The 17378-nt window shown below is 46.6% G+C and overlaps 1 protein-coding gene across 1 annotated transcript; it reads left to right on the top strand.

Moving 5' to 3' along the window:
* Positions 1-624: 624 nt before the first annotated feature.
* Positions 625-17105, top strand: LOC121584862 (dickkopf-related protein 2). The gene is made up of 4 exons (XM_041901041.2): positions 625-1327; positions 13171-13321; positions 13855-13995; positions 15971-17105. The coding sequence occupies exons 1-4, from the start codon at positions 1127-1129 to the stop codon at positions 16219-16221; spliced, it is 744 nt and encodes a 247-aa protein (XP_041756975.2). The 5' UTR covers positions 625-1126; the 3' UTR covers positions 16222-17105.
* The last annotated feature ends 273 nt before the right edge of the window (positions 17106-17378 follow it).

Below are 17378 nucleotides of genomic sequence, written 5' to 3'. Positions count from 1 at the left end.
AACCATATCACTGAGGACATTCCTCGCATCATGAGGGAAGCCTTTCCCATCGGCCAAAACAATGGTTATCTGATTGTCTTATACAAGCTATTTTTGTGAATACTTGGTTAAATTGGTGGTGTCAATGAGTCCAAGCCACATCACCCCATATAATTAAGGTGGGAAAGATAAGTTTGTATGCCAACCTGAACCTCATGAACCATGTCATAGAAGGCTGGCTAAATTTTTATTCCAACCAGATCCACATACCATAGATTAAAATTATAATACAATTCCATACCTCATTACAAGTTCATAAGCACATTATGACTATAGGCCTATTGAAAATACATTTGATTTGTTGTGTTTTTGTTTTTTAAATAATAATTAGATACTTGTCCATTACATGAAGGTGTGGTGGAGGTTATAGACCAAGAAAAATGTTCCATGGTGACAAACTATCTGAAGTTTTATTCATCCCTTTCTTTCATTTCATTTGCACCCTACCGTCTCGTTATTAAAAAGGTCAGCACACACTGTTAAAATATACAGTGTATAATTTTATAGGTTTTTCCCAACAGGGCTCCTGGTGCAGGCGTCTGGGACCAGCCTGGGACGGGGACTCTAAACGACAATGCGCAGCGCGCACGTACAGATCGGTTTCAGTCTTTGTCAGTTCTGAATGGGGGCGGAGGAAGCAAACCCATTAGAATCCTATAAAAAGAAAGTATCCGAGATCATAAAATACCAGGCTGCCGAACTAAGCACTCACTTACTGCCAGAGAGACAGATTGGAAGTCGCTTGTCAAGTTTCACCATGACCTTGTGAGCGTCAGCGATTTTTTTTATCCATTAAGGCTCATCATTTTGATTTGATTTTTAGATTGAGCTATTGGTGTTGTCAAAAAAGTGACATTTTTGTCGATGGCAATAACCCGTTTCCTTTTCTGATTTGTTGAAAAGAGAACACTTACCGTTCCTGACTTTATTCGCAAGCGGTCAACTTAACACATGGACACAGTGTAACAGAGCGCGCGTTTCTGTGATACCTTTATGCGTAATTGGCGAAGTCCGGGTCACCCGCGTTATTCTATTCGAATCTGTTTATATTTTTTTGTCGACATTTCAAAACAATTGTTTCCCAAGGATGCTCGTCCTGACTCGGAATAGATGCTGGTGTGTTTTCGCGCTGCTTGTCGCCGCTTTGAGGATGGGAGAGTCGCAAAGAGCAGAGCGCTCCAAGCCAAACTCCATCAAAGCCACTGGGTTGGGAGAGCCCACGCCGGCCACGAACCGTTCAGCTACCCTCCAACCCCGGATCACCAAGAAAGGCAACATCCTTGCGCAGGTAATCTCATCTTTCTATTTTGATTTACACATATATTAATGCAGTTATGCATTTTTTGTAACACTTTTTGGCGAGGACATTGGTAATAATTTCTGAAATATTTACTGTTTTGACATCCCTTTTCATGTTTTGAATAATCGTATTGGTATAAGTATTTTAGATGTCACCGTTTTGCATTTATATGGCTGGTTGCAACTGTTCCAATACATGCGTATTTGCTTTGTGCATGCCCCCAAACATTGCGTGTGGTGCCCAACTGCCCATGGAAGTTTTTTGACAATAACTAAAATAGCGGTATCAGCCCCTGTGCATAAAAACTTATCTCACGTGTGAATCGTTATCGGAAATTACAGGGATTGGACCCCTCATAAACCTTAATTGCATCTCAGACCTTGACGCCACTGTCGGGTCCAACACGCTTCCACGGTAAATCATTAACATGAGCAGCAGAAATGTGAGAGAAAGTAAGTTAACACCGGCGATACTTTTCTGTCTGGTTCTTAATGTCATTAAACCGCTCCAGACGCTTTCTGGAATTATTAGACTGAACTGTGGGCTGAGTGTGAAGGATACTCTTACCGACCACTTAATATGCACTCCAAGTGTTATCAGTTCCTGCTGTTTCAACACAGTGGGGAATTAGCCTGGCTGGCTGCATAGGCCTAGTGCCTCGGGGTAAAGAGCTACGCTATAGTTTGGTTCATGTGTGAATTGTAAAAAAGCATTCTGGGTAATTAGTCATCCGATTGTTTTATTGGAACTAGATATCACTTGCCATACTGTACGTTTAGGCTATATAAGGTGTTCATATTTTGTAGGTGAATTGAAATAAATAAGCTACATATATAAATAGTCTCTCTCTCTCTCTCTCTCTCTCTCTCTCTCTCTCTCTCTCTCTCCCTCTCTCTCTCTCTCTCTCTCTACTGCACCTGCTGTCTCGACCTCTGGATGCTCAGCTATGAAAAGCCAACTGACATTTACTTCTGAGGTGCTGACCTGTTGCACCCTCTACAACCACTGTGACCTCTACAACCACTGTGATTATTATTTGACCCTGCTGATCATCTTTGAATGTTTGAAAATCTTGAAGAACGATCTGGCCTTAATGGCCATGTACTCTTATAATCTCCACCTGGCACAGCCAGAAGAGGACTGACCACCACTCAGAGCCTGGTTCCTCTCTAGGTTTCTTCCTAGGTCCTGCCTTTCTAGGGAGTTTTTCCTATCCACCGTGCTTCTACATCTGCATTGCTTGCTTTTTGGGTTTTTAGGCTGGGTTTCTGTATAAGCACTTTGTGACATCTGTTGATGTAAAAAGGGCTTTATAAATACATTTGATTTGATTTGATTTGAATTTTGACTTATTCTCATGATACCATTTATGAAAATGTTATGAAGTAAATTAATATGAAAGTTGACCAAATTAGTTTAGATCTTTTTTTTTTTTTTTTTTGTTATCAAATGTAGAAGGCAGTACTGCTTATGTGATTTCTGGCATCTTCTTGAGCAGTAGATGGCGCCACATTTCTGTTTTCCCTTGCTATACATTTAAACCAGCATAAAAATAAAAAATTAAACATTTTTTTCTCCAACTCAGACAGAGAAGAAACAGCTGATTCTCTCTGTCTTTTACAATCAAAGTGTTTATACCAGTGTAACTACTGGATGACTACAGTTTAGCTTTGGCTTGGACGTGTGTCTGCAGTAGGCTTATATAGGTCTCCAGAATGTCACTTGTAATGATACCAGTGGATATGCCTGTCTGTAGCCTATGTGGGGAGCTGTGTGTGTGTGTGTGTGTGTGTGTGTGTGTGTGTGTGTGTGTGGACACTGTAGTGTGGGAGCTGCTCTCTAATGCTGAGAGCACTGTTCTGAGATCCTACCACTCAGACAGTGAGGATTAAAGGGAATTGCTTCGGCCTCTTCTGCAGAGTGGGAACCTTTCCAGCCACCAGAGCTGTGCCAGACCTCTGTTTAAATGTCTGCTTACAACCTTGCCATTCCAATAAACTGGAGTGGTTTGGATAGAATGGACCACTGGGGATGAGTGTGTGTGTGTGGTTGTATGTGTGTGTGTGTGTGTGGAGACCACCACCGTACTGTTATAAGAGTGCCATGGCACATTTAGCAGCACATCCAATTGAAGATGGCGCTAATGGTTTCAATGGGAGGTGGTGTGTCTCCCTGTCTCTCCTGGCTGCTAGAATGGTTTCCAGGCTTGTAACAGTACAGCCAACACTCAACAACAGCCAGACATGATCCATGGGCCACTGGCAAACTCTATTGACCTGCTGTGTGGCATCTGAAGTGGTTGTTTATGATGTAAATCAAAGATAATGAACCTTGAAGTCTTCATGGGCTTTTAATTGGCAACGTGTGGCATGGATTTGTGATGGCTTATAGGAGCTTTTCTTATAGTGTGGATGATACTGAGCAATCAACCATGCAAATAGTGGGTCATGGTGATTGCTTTGTTTTGCGACAGAAGGTCCTCACTAACTTTTTAGCTTGTATACTCATAATGAACTATTTACTCTATAGAGAATGGCCTGACTGAAGTGAACCTGTCTTGATTTTTTGATTTGCACCAATTGATCTGTAGGTTAACCAACACTTATCCGGTGATCAGGGTGCCTGCCGGGTAGAGACATGGGGTGGGTCAGAGCTGTGTGGGTCAGAGACATGGGGTGGGTCAGAGACATGGGGTGGGTCAGAGACATGGGGTGGGTCAGATATATGCTGTGGGTCAGAGACATGGGGTGGGTCAGAGACATGGGGTGGGTCAGAGACATGGGGTGGGTCAGAGACATGGGGTGGGTCAGAGACATGGAGTGGGTCAGAGACATGGGGTGGGTCAGAGACATGGGGTGGGTCAGAGACATGCGGTGGGTCAGAGACATGCTGTGGGTCAGAGACATGGGGTGGGTCAGAGACATGGAGTGGGTCAGAGACATGCGGTGGGTCAGAGACATGCTGTGGGTCAGAGACATGGGGTGGGTCAGAGACATGGAGTGGGTCAGAGACATGGGGTGGGTCAGAGACATGGGGTGGGTCAGAGACATGGGGTGGGTCAGAGACATGCGGTGGGTCAGAGACATGGGGTGGGTCAGAGACATGGGGTGGGTCAGAGACATGCGGTGGGTCAGAGACATGCTGTGGGCCAGAGACATAGGGTGGGTCAGTGACATGCTGTGGGTCAGAGACATGGGGTGGGTCAGAGACATGCGGTGGGTCAGAGACATGGGGTGGGTCAGAGACATGCGGTGGGTCAGAGACATGCTGTGGGTCAGAGACATAGGGTGGGTCAGTGACATGCTGTGGGTCAGAGACATGGGGTGGGTCAGAGACATGCGGTGGGTCAGAGACATGGGGTGGGTCAGAGACATGCGGTGGGTCAGAGACATGGGGTGGGTCAGAGACATGGAGTGGGTCAGAGACATGCGGTGGGTCAGAGACATGGGGTGGGTCAGAGACATGGGGTGGGTCAGAGACATGCGGTGGGTCAGAGACATGCTGTGGGTCAGAGACATGGGGTGGGTCAGAGACATGCTGTGGGTCAGAGACATGGGGTGGGTCAGAGACATGCTATGGGTCAGAGACATGGGGTGGGTCAGAGACATGCGGAGGGTCAGAGACATGCTGTGGGTCAGAGACATGGGGTGGGTCAGAGACATGGGGTGGGTCAGAGACATGGAGTGGTTCAGAGACATGCGGTGGGTCAGAGACATGGGGTGGGTCAGAGACATGGGGTGGGTCAGAGACATGCGGTGGGTCAGAGACATGCTGTGGGTCAGAGACATGGGGTGGGTCAGAGACATGCTGTGGCTCAGAGACATGGGGTGGGTCAGAGACATGGGGTGCGTCAGAGACATGGGGTGGGTCAGAGACATGGGGTGGGTCAGAGACATGCTGTGGGTCAGAGACATGGGGTGGGTCAGAGACATGGGGTGGGTCAGAGACATGGGGTGGGTCAGAGACATGGGGTGGGTCAGAGACATGGAGTGGGTCAGAGACATGGGGTGGGTCAGAGACATGGGGTGGGTCAGAGACATGGGGTGGGTCAGAGACATGCTGTGGGTCAGAGACATGGGGTGGGTCAGAGACATGCGGTGGGTCAGAGACATGGGGTGGGTCAGAGACATGGGGTGGGTCAGAGACATGGGTTGGGTCAGAGCTGCGTGGGGGGCATCAGTGGAAAGCGGTGGTGTGAAACCTCAAACATTATAACCAATCTCTTCTGGCTGAACCTTGGCTTTCTCTACCCTGTAGATTTATGAAGACGTTGGCATAATGTTGAGGTTGTTATAATTCGTGATGAAGCGTTGGCAGAATATTACACCTTCCTCCATAGAGGCAGTGGATCAGGACATGAGTGATCGTCCACTTATAACATTTCTAAACTTAACAGTTTGAGAGAGTTTCGCCATAATTCACCATCACATCCATTTAGTCACTTTCCCACATTTCTCCCTCAGATTCCTCCAACAGCAGACCTCCTCAAAAGAAGGGTGTCCATGTTTTATACAGCATTATTCAAGCTGTTGAAATGTATTCCTTCAGGGCCTTCAACTCTCCGACATTAAAGGATATGCGAAAGATTACAACATAAGCTCTCAATAAATCACCCACACTGGCTCGCTTTCAAAAGTCACAAATTAGAGACGGGGAGTCGGGGAGGGGAGCACGTCGGCCACCCAGAGAAGCCTGCAGGAAACCGGGGAGTAATTTGGTGTTTAAACTGTCAGATTAGTAAAGTTGGGCTCTATCCAACATGTCAAAGATATTGGTGGATCTATATAGGAAGTACCATGACAGCCTAATTTGCTTTTGTTTCCCTCGGCTGTTGAAAAAGTTTTGCACTGACTTTGCTGCTCTCTGCTCTCACTGACTATAAAAGTCACATGAATCACTTTGCGCTCCAACCTCAAGGTCAGGTTGTGACTGTCCCAAGTGATTCAATCATTACAATTAAGTCAAGCTGTGTGTGGCTTCATCCTCTATTCCCCTCACATTCAATGGACTTGAGTGAAACCAAACCAAAGTAACCCAAAGTAAAATATCCTCTTGACTGGTAGATGTTAAGAACCAATGCTCCTGGGTGGCCACTGGTTCCCAGTAAGTTAGAGAACCAGTACAGATGGATGGTATGGGCAGGGAACGTTCACCGCCCTAACCTCTGAACCCACAAGCGGAAGTGGAGGCATGCGTACAGTAACAGTGGTTGGCTGTTTCCTACCAGCGCCTGGACATCCATACAGTTTTAACTAGTCTTAAAACGGTATTTAATTCAACACAGAGATTATTTTAACAAGCCAGGACCGAATCGCTTAGGCTCCCCTCGTAAAAGTTGGGAGCTACGTCCCCTCTCTTCCCTCTCTTCCCCCCTCTCGCCCCGCCAGCACCCCTCCCTACCCCCCTCCAGGGTTAAGTAACTGTTTAGTGATCTTAACGATCTGAGAGGGGGAAACAATGCAGGCCGAGGTGTGACTGCTTGTTAGCGCTAGGCTAGCCGCCGTCAAGGCTCCGTCTCCTCCGTCTCAGGGGCCCAGCAGGTCTCCTGGCTGTCTCATACCCCTCCAGTCAGGGGGGCCAAGCGGGTCTCCTGGCTGTCTCACACCCCTCCAGTCAGGGGGGTCCAGCGGGTCTCCTGGCTGTCTCACACCCCTCCAGTCAGGGGGGCCAAGCGGGTCTCCTGGCTGTCTCACACCCCTCCAGTCAGGGGGGCCCAGCAGGTCTCCTGGCTGTCTCACACCCCTCCAGTCAGGGGGGCCAAGCAGGTCTCCTGGCTGTCTCACACCCCTCCAGTCAGGGGGGCCAAGCAGGTCTCCTGGCTGTCTCACACCCCTCCAGTCAAGGGGGCCCAGCAGGTCTCCTGGCTGTCTCATACCCCTCCAGTCAGGGGGGCCAAGCGGGTCTCCTGGCTGTCTCACACCCCTCCAGTCAGGGGGGCCCAGCGGGTCTCCTGGCTGTCTCACACCCCTCCAGTCAAGGGGGCCCAGCAGGTCTCCTGGCTGTCTCATACCCCTCCAGTCAGGGGGCCAAGCGGGTCTCCTGGCTGTCTCACACCCCTCCAGTCAGGGGGGCCCAGCAGGTCTCCTGGCTGTCTCACATCCCTCCAGTCAGGGGGGCCAAGCGGGTCTCCTGGCTGTCTCACACCCCTCCAGTCAGGGGGGTCTGGCGGGTCTCCTGGCTGTCTCACACCCCTCCAGTCAGGGGGGCCAAGCGGGTCTCCTGGCTGTCTCACACCACTCCAGTCAGGGGGGTCCGGCGGGTCTCCTGGCTGTCTCACACCACTCCAGTCAGGGGGGTCCGGCGGGTCTCCTGGCTGTCTGACACCCTCCAGTCAGGGGGGCCCGGAGGGGTCTCCTGGCTGTCTCACATCCCTCCAGTCAGCAGGCCCTGGGGGGCGAGTGTGGGCCCCAGATGGGCCATAATGGATATCGGGGGCCCTAAAAGGCCAACAGAGTATCCTGAGGGGAATTCAGTTCACTTCCCTCTGTACTTAGACCTGTTAATGAGAGTCAGGAGACACAGACCCCCTCTCTATCCACAGGCTAACACCTCACTGAGCTACAGTAGACCCAGCTCTGACTAGACCCAGCTCTGACTGGGGTTTCCGGCTCAGTCATGTGCCCCTCTTTTGATCGCTGGTGTAGGGCCAATATGGTTCTCTCTTCTCAATACCCTGAGTGTATGAGAAAGGCTGAGTGTAACCCAGAGCCATGTATTTAAAGAGTTAGGACATTGAGGTTTCTGCATTATGATACATTTCCATGACACTTCAACATTCTATGCTGAGTGTACAAAACATTAAGAACACCTGCTCTTTTCATGACCAGGTGAATCCAGGTGAAAGCTATGATCCCTTATTGATGTCACTTGTTAAATCCACTTCAATCAGTGCAGATGAAGGGGAGGAGACAGGTTAAAGAAGGATTTTTAAGCCTTGAGACAATTGAGACATGGATTGTGTATATGTGCCATTCAGAGGGTGAATGGGCAGACAAAATATTTAAGTGCCTTTGAACAGAGTATGGTAGTAAGTGCCAGGCGCACCGGTTTTAGTCAAAAACGGCAACGCTGCTGGGTTTTTAATGCTCAACAGTTTCCCGTGTGTATCAAGAATGGTCCACCACCCAAAGGACATCCAGCCAACTTGACACAACTTTGGGAAGGATTGGAGTCAACATGGGCCAGCATCCCTGTGGAACGTTTTCGACACCTTGTAGTGCCCATGCCCCGACTAATTGAGGCTGTTCTGAGGGCAAAAGGTGTTTCTAATGTTTGGTATACTCAGTCTATGGCAGTCATGTTAACACTCCATTAACAGTACATGGGGAATATTTAAACAATTCTATGTAACTGAATGTCTAGAATTAGAACAATATTCAAATGTTCCAAGTTGACCCAACTCTCTAAATACAGCACATGGCTCTGGTGTAGTCTATATGGAGACTATGTCACCAGAGTCACAGACCTATAGAATCCATGATTTAACCCATCAAAGACCCCTGTTTTGAGTGATGAAAGAGCCAAGGTTGTATTCTTAACATTCCTATGACCCGTATGTGTTTTATGCTGTCCCTTTGTTATCTGATACTGTAAGACCGTCTCTCCTTTCAGGGCAGAGGACGTTTGTTTACTTGGTGACATAGTTTATTTGATTCGGTGAGGCTCAGTGCTGCTGACCATGATTACCATTCACAGTTTCAGGTTTCCATGCTTGATTATCCAAGGTCAAGTTCAATCGCCCTCCAAGTTCTCTAAACAGTGTGTGTATATATATATGTGTGTGTGTGTGTGTGTATTACTGTTATAACGCCCTTCTTTTAATCTTCTTAAGTGAATAGTGAGCAGAGCTCGCCTCTCAAACCAGGCTTTTGATGTTTGAACGGTTTGAATATACATTTTGACAGTTGGCTAAATGACAGAATCTTATGTGTCACAGTTGCACTGAAGTAGCTGCCTCATCTGCCTTGACTAGACTTGAGGTAAACAACACTCCACTAACTGTGTGTTGTGGGGTTATGAACATGTGTTACACTCCTATCATATTATGATATCAGTCCTTAGGAATGACTGATGCTGGGTAAATACGGGCAAATACAGAGTAAGGGACAGGTTCAAAGACTCATGTATCCTGTGGAGATTGCTCCCTCCTCCCTCCCTCCCTCCCTCCCTCCCTCCCCCCTCCCTCCCTCCCTCCCTCCCTCCCTCTCTCCCTCCCTCCCTCCCTCCCTCCCTCCCTCCCTCCCTCCCCCCTCCCTCCCTCCCTCCATTTACTTTCAAAGCCCAGGCCATTTATACCAGCATAAGAGCAGCATGAGACAGGACTGGGGAGCCGGGGGGCTTCCCTCATCGCTCCGCGTCTGTCTCCCTCTTTATGGTCTAGCCTGCATGCCCAGAGAGGTACACAGCCCACTTCCTCTAACAGGGATAGCCTCTTGCTTTCATGTGAGATGGGGCGTCTAGGGAATATAGGGGAGTGGGAGTGGCGGCGACCAATAAAGTGAGCTAGTGGAGTCGTGATCAAATGAGACGCATCCAAACGAAACCACCGCCTCCCCTCAGAGGACCGTGGCGTGAATGAGGTGTTTTGAAACACGGCAAGATAAAGTGAGATTATCGGCCAAGATTATTACACCAGGTCTTGTATCATTGGGTTTCAAAGGGCTCCTGTGAAAGGATGGAGGCTTGATGGAAGAGGTGAGGGGAGGAAGGGGAGGATAGTGAGGGGAGGGAGGGAAAGGAGGAGGCCCTTCCTACAGCTCCACTGTAATCAATCAATCAATCACATTTTATTTATAAAGCACCTTTTACATCAGTAGATGTCACAAAGTGCTTATACAGAAACCCAGCCTAAAACCCCAAACAGCAAGCAATGCAGATGTAGAAGCACGGTGGCTAGGAAAAACTCCCTAGAAAGGCAGAAACCTAGGAAGAAACCTAGAGAGGAACCAGGCTCTGAGGGGTGGCCAGTCCCCTTCTGGCTGTGCCGGGTGGAGATTATAACAGTACATGGCCATTAAGGCCAGATTTTTCTCCAAGATGTTCAAATCAATCCTAGACTGCTTAGCCAGGAACCACCTGATAAAAATCTGAGAGACAGTATAGGGTACTGTAGGGCCAAGATATTTGTCTTCATATTTCAAGATAACAGGCTATTTTCCAACATCAAAAAAACTAGCTACACTCTTAACCTGTGGTGCTTTGTTGATCTCAATGGTCAATGCTTCAGAGCATTGTGCGGTTAACCAAGTCTGTTTTCTACTTCTCTTAGGGTTAGTTAATTGTCCATGGGCAGCCTTAGCAGAGTTGCCAACAACCGGATGCATCCAGTTTTCAGGGATACAGCTAATTCAACCTAGCTTCCTTTTCCGCTGGAGAACTCCGCTCAGGCGTTTTCTTTTATGCCTGCTACATTAGGTTATGGGCAGCCACAGGCCTAAATTGATACCACTGAACTTGAGAACATGAACATGAACTGAAACGCTTGGCTATGACGATGTCACGGTGGACATAGACTAGCATGTCAAATACTGTGTTAGTGCTACATTACATTCGCCTTGCTTCACTGCAGGTGATTACGAAACTGGGCACAATACCAGTTCAGAAACATGAAGTTAAGGTCAGCCTTTTATGTTTGGAAGGTCTTGCTTTTCCAAGACTTATCAAGACATTTCCAAGTACGTATTTTTGCTTAATAACAGCAGTTCCAAGAACGTATTATTGCTTAATGGTTATTAAGCAATAATACATTCTTGGCAATGTCTTGATAAGTCTTGGAAAAGCAAGTCGTTCCAAACAGAAAATGTTGACCTTAGCTTCAATAACAACTGTGGCACCATTTAGGATATCACTGTGCTGCAAGTGATTATTGTTCTATTTTCTCTTATTTCCGTTGTATTGCTGGACGGACGTTTATTCGGTTCTCCATGTGTTTTCAATGTGACAAACTCCACATTGCTCACACAAGCTCCATATACCTCTAAGCCCGTTCAGTTTCTTTAAGCACATGGGTTTAAAATAACATCTGATCTGAAGATATTGAGATATTCTGTTTTTTTGAGAGCCCGCTCGAATATGTGGTGTACATTTTGATTTAAAAACAAGTTCTGTTATGGTGACGTAACCCTTCAGAATCCTAATCCTCCGACGTAGCACGTTCATTATTGTGACTGTAATGATTTTATTTGCATCATGTTCTGTTCTAGTATTCCCATGTTTATTATCCAACGCTCTGCAATGGTGGTCAGTTCTGACGCAGGTCTGTCAGTACAGCACCAGCCCGATGTAGAGCAGTCCAAACACGTTGCTATTACGTCAATCTAACATTGGACGGAGAAAACCTAAATAGGCTGTTTGTGGCTATGTCTGTTGTCATTGTTGTGCATTTCTGGGGTTGGTATTGTGTAGCTCATACAAAGTGGACACTAATGCATGTTGTCTAGTGGCTGGTGTTGAAGTGGCCAGACCGCCGCGAAAGACTGAAACAGCCTCATCGACCGACTCTGGACCTTCTCCAAGGATGAGTTACCTGTATACAGTACAGTGTCCCCTCTCACTCTACATGTTCAAAACACTCTCACAACACTATTTCATCTGACTCATGATATTATTTAATTTGAACTCGTTTGCCCTCCCAATAAGCAACGTCTATACCATGGTTGTGTGTATTGCTGCATGCACTTGTTGTGGAAAAAGTAAGCTGGGCCCTTTCATTATGGCTGTCGTGTGGACTGTGGACACACTGCGGTTCTACCTCGGTCATCTCGGTTCACCTAAATCAATGTGTTCAGCAGACCCGGTTGGTGGCTGAGGACTGAAGGAATCCACATTGAATTGTTATCATGTTGCCATAGCTTCACCAGACTATGGCCTATGTCTAAGGCTCTGTCTGAAATGGCATCCTATTGCCTAAATAGGACACTTATGAGATGGAAAAAGAAGAAAAGAACCTTGGATGCCAAATACTTGCCTTTCAAATCCCCAGGTACCCAATTAGAAAACAGTTGGTCACAAAAACGAACTAACTCCATAGCCAGGGGGTTCTGTTATCCAATGACTGCTTCATTGATCTATTTAGGCTTCTAAAAGCACTCTCGATATAGAGTGAACCTTGACTTGTGTTTTTCTTGGTTGGGGATGTGGTAATGGCTCCATTGTTTGGAATATCTGAACATATTCCTGGCCGTAGGTTGGCACGTAGAAGCTGAGATAGAGGAAGCATTTGTCCCCCTTCTCTCTCTCTCTAGTCCATGGCCTGTTTTCCAGCGTTGGAAAAAGGTCTGGTTCTTCAGAAGGAATTCAGACAGAACATACTCTGCTAATCTGCTTACTGTCTTGAGCAATTTCAGTTGGACTTTTTAAAGCCGTCACATAAAAATACCATGGGAGACAGGGAAATTAGTGACGGTTAGGAGAAGTAGTGGAGTCTAGGAGTTGGATTTATATGACTGTAAGTGGAACCAAAAACGTTTTCCGTCATGTCTGGTAACCATTACCGACAAGACATTATGTTTTTTATGATGCAATTATAAAAAAACGGCAAAGTTATGGGTGACAGGTTTGTCGCTAGTTAGCCTGCGTTGAACCTCAGTGTCACTGTTCCCAAACTACTGACTGTATTTAACCGTATTAACGAGCTTAGTCCAACACCTAGCGACCTCGTCCAGAGGTTTCAGACCGCTAAGATGTTTGGCTAACAGTCACAAAAACCCCAATATTATGAGTTGATTGATTATTATTAGGAGCCCAGCCCATATGGGTTAACAAGACCCTAATTGATACATACATGTGATCATTATTCATGATTCTGAATGTGTCTGTTTTGACCTCTACAGGTGTACCCATGCAGCAACGATAAGGAGTGCACTGTAGGAAGCTACTGCCACAGCCCTCAGCAAGCACCCTCCCGCTGTCTCACCTGCCGACGGAGGAAGAAGCGTTGCCATAGAGACGCCATGTGCTGCCCCGGCAACCGCTGCAGCAACTGTACGTTGTCTTGACTGACCCCTCTTATCTCTCATAAGTCAGCATATCTTAAGTCGGTGTGAAGTGAACGCATATCAGGCACAACACATTGTTTTTTAAGGGTTCGATTTAGCACACTACGTCTCTGTCATCTATGTAGCACAGAGGAAAGTTCAATGAGGGAGCAATTACATTCAAACCATATTGAACACATGCTTTCTACCCATAGGTCAGCACTGAATGCTCCTCTCTCTGCTCTGTGTTGTCTGAGAGATGAACTGCAATAGACATTAATGATAACCGCATGTGCTAGTCACAGGGAAGCTGTAATGGCAATATGATCTCTAATAACACAAGTTAAACATCTTGGTTTGTGTCCTAATGCCAACTGTCGTTGACCAACCTGAATAGAAATTCATATGGAAGACGGCATATGACACTGGATCTTTCAAACCCTGTCTTGTCTTTAGCTGCAATGATATCAATCAATCCTTATTATATGGTGGTTGTGCTCACATCTAACTTCTCTCTCTCCGCTGGCCGTATCAATGTAGATATCTGCGTCCCTATCTCGGAGAGCGTCCTCTCACCTCACATCTCAGCCTTGGATGACCACAACAAGCTCTCCACCAAGGATAGCGCCGCCGACTGGAAGAAGAGTGGGAAAGCAGCGCAGGCCAAACACTCTGTTAAAGGTACAGATTTAGATCTGATTTCACCTCCGTGTTATACACCTGTAAAACAGGCCAGGGTTTAAATAGTATTTGAAATCTGCTTAAAATGCTTTGAGCGTTCGATTGAGATTGCCTGGAGAGCCTGGAGAGATGGGTGGGGTTTGTACTTTTGGAACTACTCCATTGGTTCCATTGCACCAGGCAAGCTCAGACAAGCACAGCTATTGTATTTGAAAGATATTTGATACTACTTGAACCCAGGTCTGAAGACCGCCTCTCGGCCTAGCCTGGGAGAAGATATACAGTCATATGTAAATATGAAGGGATCTCTGTTGTCTTTTCCTGTTTTGAAATCTCAATATCTCACGCTGATCCTGGTCCAAGGCGCCACATCTCTGTTGTCCCTGTTCTCTGTTACTTGTCTGTAGTCACACGGAGTTAAAGAGACGCCAGTCCGCAAACGACCGCGATAATTACCCGCTAGCTCGTATATCAGCAGCAAACCTGGGAGACCACGGCTCAGCATGGGGCCCTGGCTGAGGGAAACCAAACCACAGTGGCCCCTTGCTGTTCCCCGCAGCACCTACATAAACCAGGCACACAAACACTCTCGCTGACAGCACCACGCTGTCTCATATACATTCATGAAACCACAGAATGTAGAGTTGGCGAGGTTCGTAGTAGTAATAATAACTGGAGTTATTATTGAGTCCCCTTTTGGCATTCGTTTTAGCCTGACTCAACAAGTGAATAGGCCTACACTTTGTGTAAGCAGTGTTGTTGTCAATAAAGTCCTACCTCTAATGAGACACCTTAATGGCGGTGCAATGATTGCCCTCTGGAGAAATGTTAGCCGCAATGCTAAAGAGCCAGTATAAAAAGGGTGCAGTATTTGAGGTCGTTTTGAGGAAACGCTAGGCCTATTCACTTTTTAATTTGCGTCTTACTCTCGTCTCACTTCGCCTCTACAACTCAATTGCAGTGACTTTATGCAGTGTCCCTAAAATGTTCATTTGGAGGGATAGGCGAGAGAGCAACACAACATATTAAACATTCCATTAAGGCTGAGCACTGAGTGGGAACTTCATGCTGTTGATTGGAACTTCATTTCGTAACAAGCCCCTTACAAGAAACGGAGGTTTTGTCAGTGTTACAGGACGGCTGGTGTGTGTGTCGAGAAAGGCCCTCTGGCAAAGGGGGTTGTTTCACAGAAAACTTGCATGACTAAATAATGTATCATAAATATTTGTTGTACTAATTACATCCTTTGAAAGAGGTAATATAAACCTCCTGCCAAGAATATCAAGTTCTACCCGAAATGGGTTGATTTAGTTGATAAATCAGGAAAGAGGTTCACTCTAATTTTACAAGGGTCTAAGTACATTCCAGTCCACTAATATAATAGCCCTGTAATGCAATTTGAATTGAGATGAGAAGAAAGCTAGGGGTATGTTTCAGCTCTTTCCTATGGAAGTCAAAACAAGGATAATGGGTAATGATTGTGCATTTCCTATAGCTTAGTAGTTGGGGGGGTTTTCCTGTAGAGTGTAATGTACATTTCACATGTAAAAGCATGATTACTCTCTACATATTGATGGGTTTAGGGTTTATGGGGCACAGGACCGAGTTTGGAAAACCTTGCTCCAAACCACACATACATTCAATAGTCTAGAACAGGGATGGGCAACTTTGATGGGGGTGGGGGCCGCAGTTGCTCCACCCATCAATGGGGGCCCCCTGGGCTCTAATTCAACCTTGATAGATAGCTGGCCGCTGAGTCCGAGGGCCTTCCCCGCAGACCGCCAGTTGCCTAAATAAGGAATGATAATGGTATTCTATACTAGTACATGCAGTAAAAGATTAGAGTATATATACATACTGAAAAGTACTGGAAAGTACTGAAAAGTAAGAAAAGGCCTATGTTTTGCATGTGCACCCTGCATCTTCACTCATACTAGTCCATGCTAACACTCCTGTCTCTCCCTCCCTTGACCAGGACACGAGGGCGACCCATGCCTGCGCTCGTCGGACTGCTCCGAGGGCTACTGCTGCGCCCGCCACTTCTGGACCAAGATCTGCAAGCCGGTGCTGCGGCAGGGCGAGGTGTGCACCAAGCAGAGGAAGAAAGGCTCCCACGGCCTGGAGATCTTCCAACGCTGCGACTGTGCCAAGGGCCTCTCCTGCAAGGTCTGGAAGGACGCCACCTCCTCCTCCAAGTCCAGGCTTCACATGTGCCAGAGGATCTGAGGGGTGAGGCAGGGATGTCCTCCGACACCTTTCTCTTTGTCTTTCTCCGCCTGCTTTCAGGGGAGGAGAACCAGGAGATGACATGAGATGGGATGGCGTGAGAGAGAGAGACTGGGAAAGAGAGACTAAGAGAGAGAATGGAAGATGCTAAGGGCTGGTGGATCCCCAGCAAACTAAAGCAAAGAAGAAGGTTCTTCTGAGAACGTACGGCACCGTTCCACGTATGATTCTTCCTGTTTGGTTGTGTTCCGGCTCAGAACATTCCCACAACGTTCTGAGAATGTTGCATTCATCGTTAAGTTGTTCAGCGGGTTCTCGAGGACATTGTGCAAAATAACTTCTTTATGTCGAAGACACTTAACAATGTTGGATGTGGTTTATGTTCAAGTTCCTTAAAATGTTGCATATATTTTCAGACAATGAAAAGAAAAGCCATCTCTTTATTACAGCCGTCATTATCCAACGGCATAGAAACCTTCTCCTCTTCCTATCTATCTTTATGAAGGCAAGACTGCTGTGATGCACCATTTGTTTACTAGCTATGTTCGTTTTTGGCACATATTTCACATATTATATTTTCACACTAAGGGAATGACAGAACCCCAGCTAACCGATACAAGCTCTATTGTAATCTCACTATTCTGATGGTGTTTGTAGCGTTCACTCCAATAGTGTAACCAATGTGGGAATCTCCAAACGAATAGTCGCCTACAACAACAATAACTCTCAAACCAACATGTAGGCTCAACCATGCTAGTAAAGAACAAAACGCATATAGTTTTTGTATAGATTATGAACATAGATATACAGTTAACTGCCAAAATAAAGGAAAGGCCAATAGGGTGTTGGGCCACCACGAGCCAGAACAGCTTCAGTGCACCTTGGCATAGATTTTACAATGTCTGGAACTGCGACACCATTCTTCCATGAAACATTCCAGCATTTGGTGTTTTGTTGATGGTTGTGGAAAATGCTGTCTCAGGCGCCGCTCTAGAATCACCCATAAGTGTTCACTTGGGTTGAGATCTAGCCTGGATTCTAGAATTTTGCCTGGATTCTATCCAAATATATTAAAACGAAACATGTTTGGATTCCAGGCTCTTAATAGGGTTACTATGGCATAATTCTACACATAGGCTTGACTGAGACGGCCATGG

The sequence above is a fragment of the Coregonus clupeaformis genome, unplaced genomic scaffold, assembly GCF_020615455.1.
Source record: "Coregonus clupeaformis isolate EN_2021a unplaced genomic scaffold, ASM2061545v1 scaf0175, whole genome shotgun sequence".
Taxonomy (NCBI): Eukaryota; Metazoa; Chordata; class Actinopteri; order Salmoniformes; family Salmonidae; genus Coregonus; species Coregonus clupeaformis.
The sequence above is the reverse complement of the archived record's forward strand: the minus strand, read 5'-3'. Positions and strand labels throughout refer to the sequence as shown.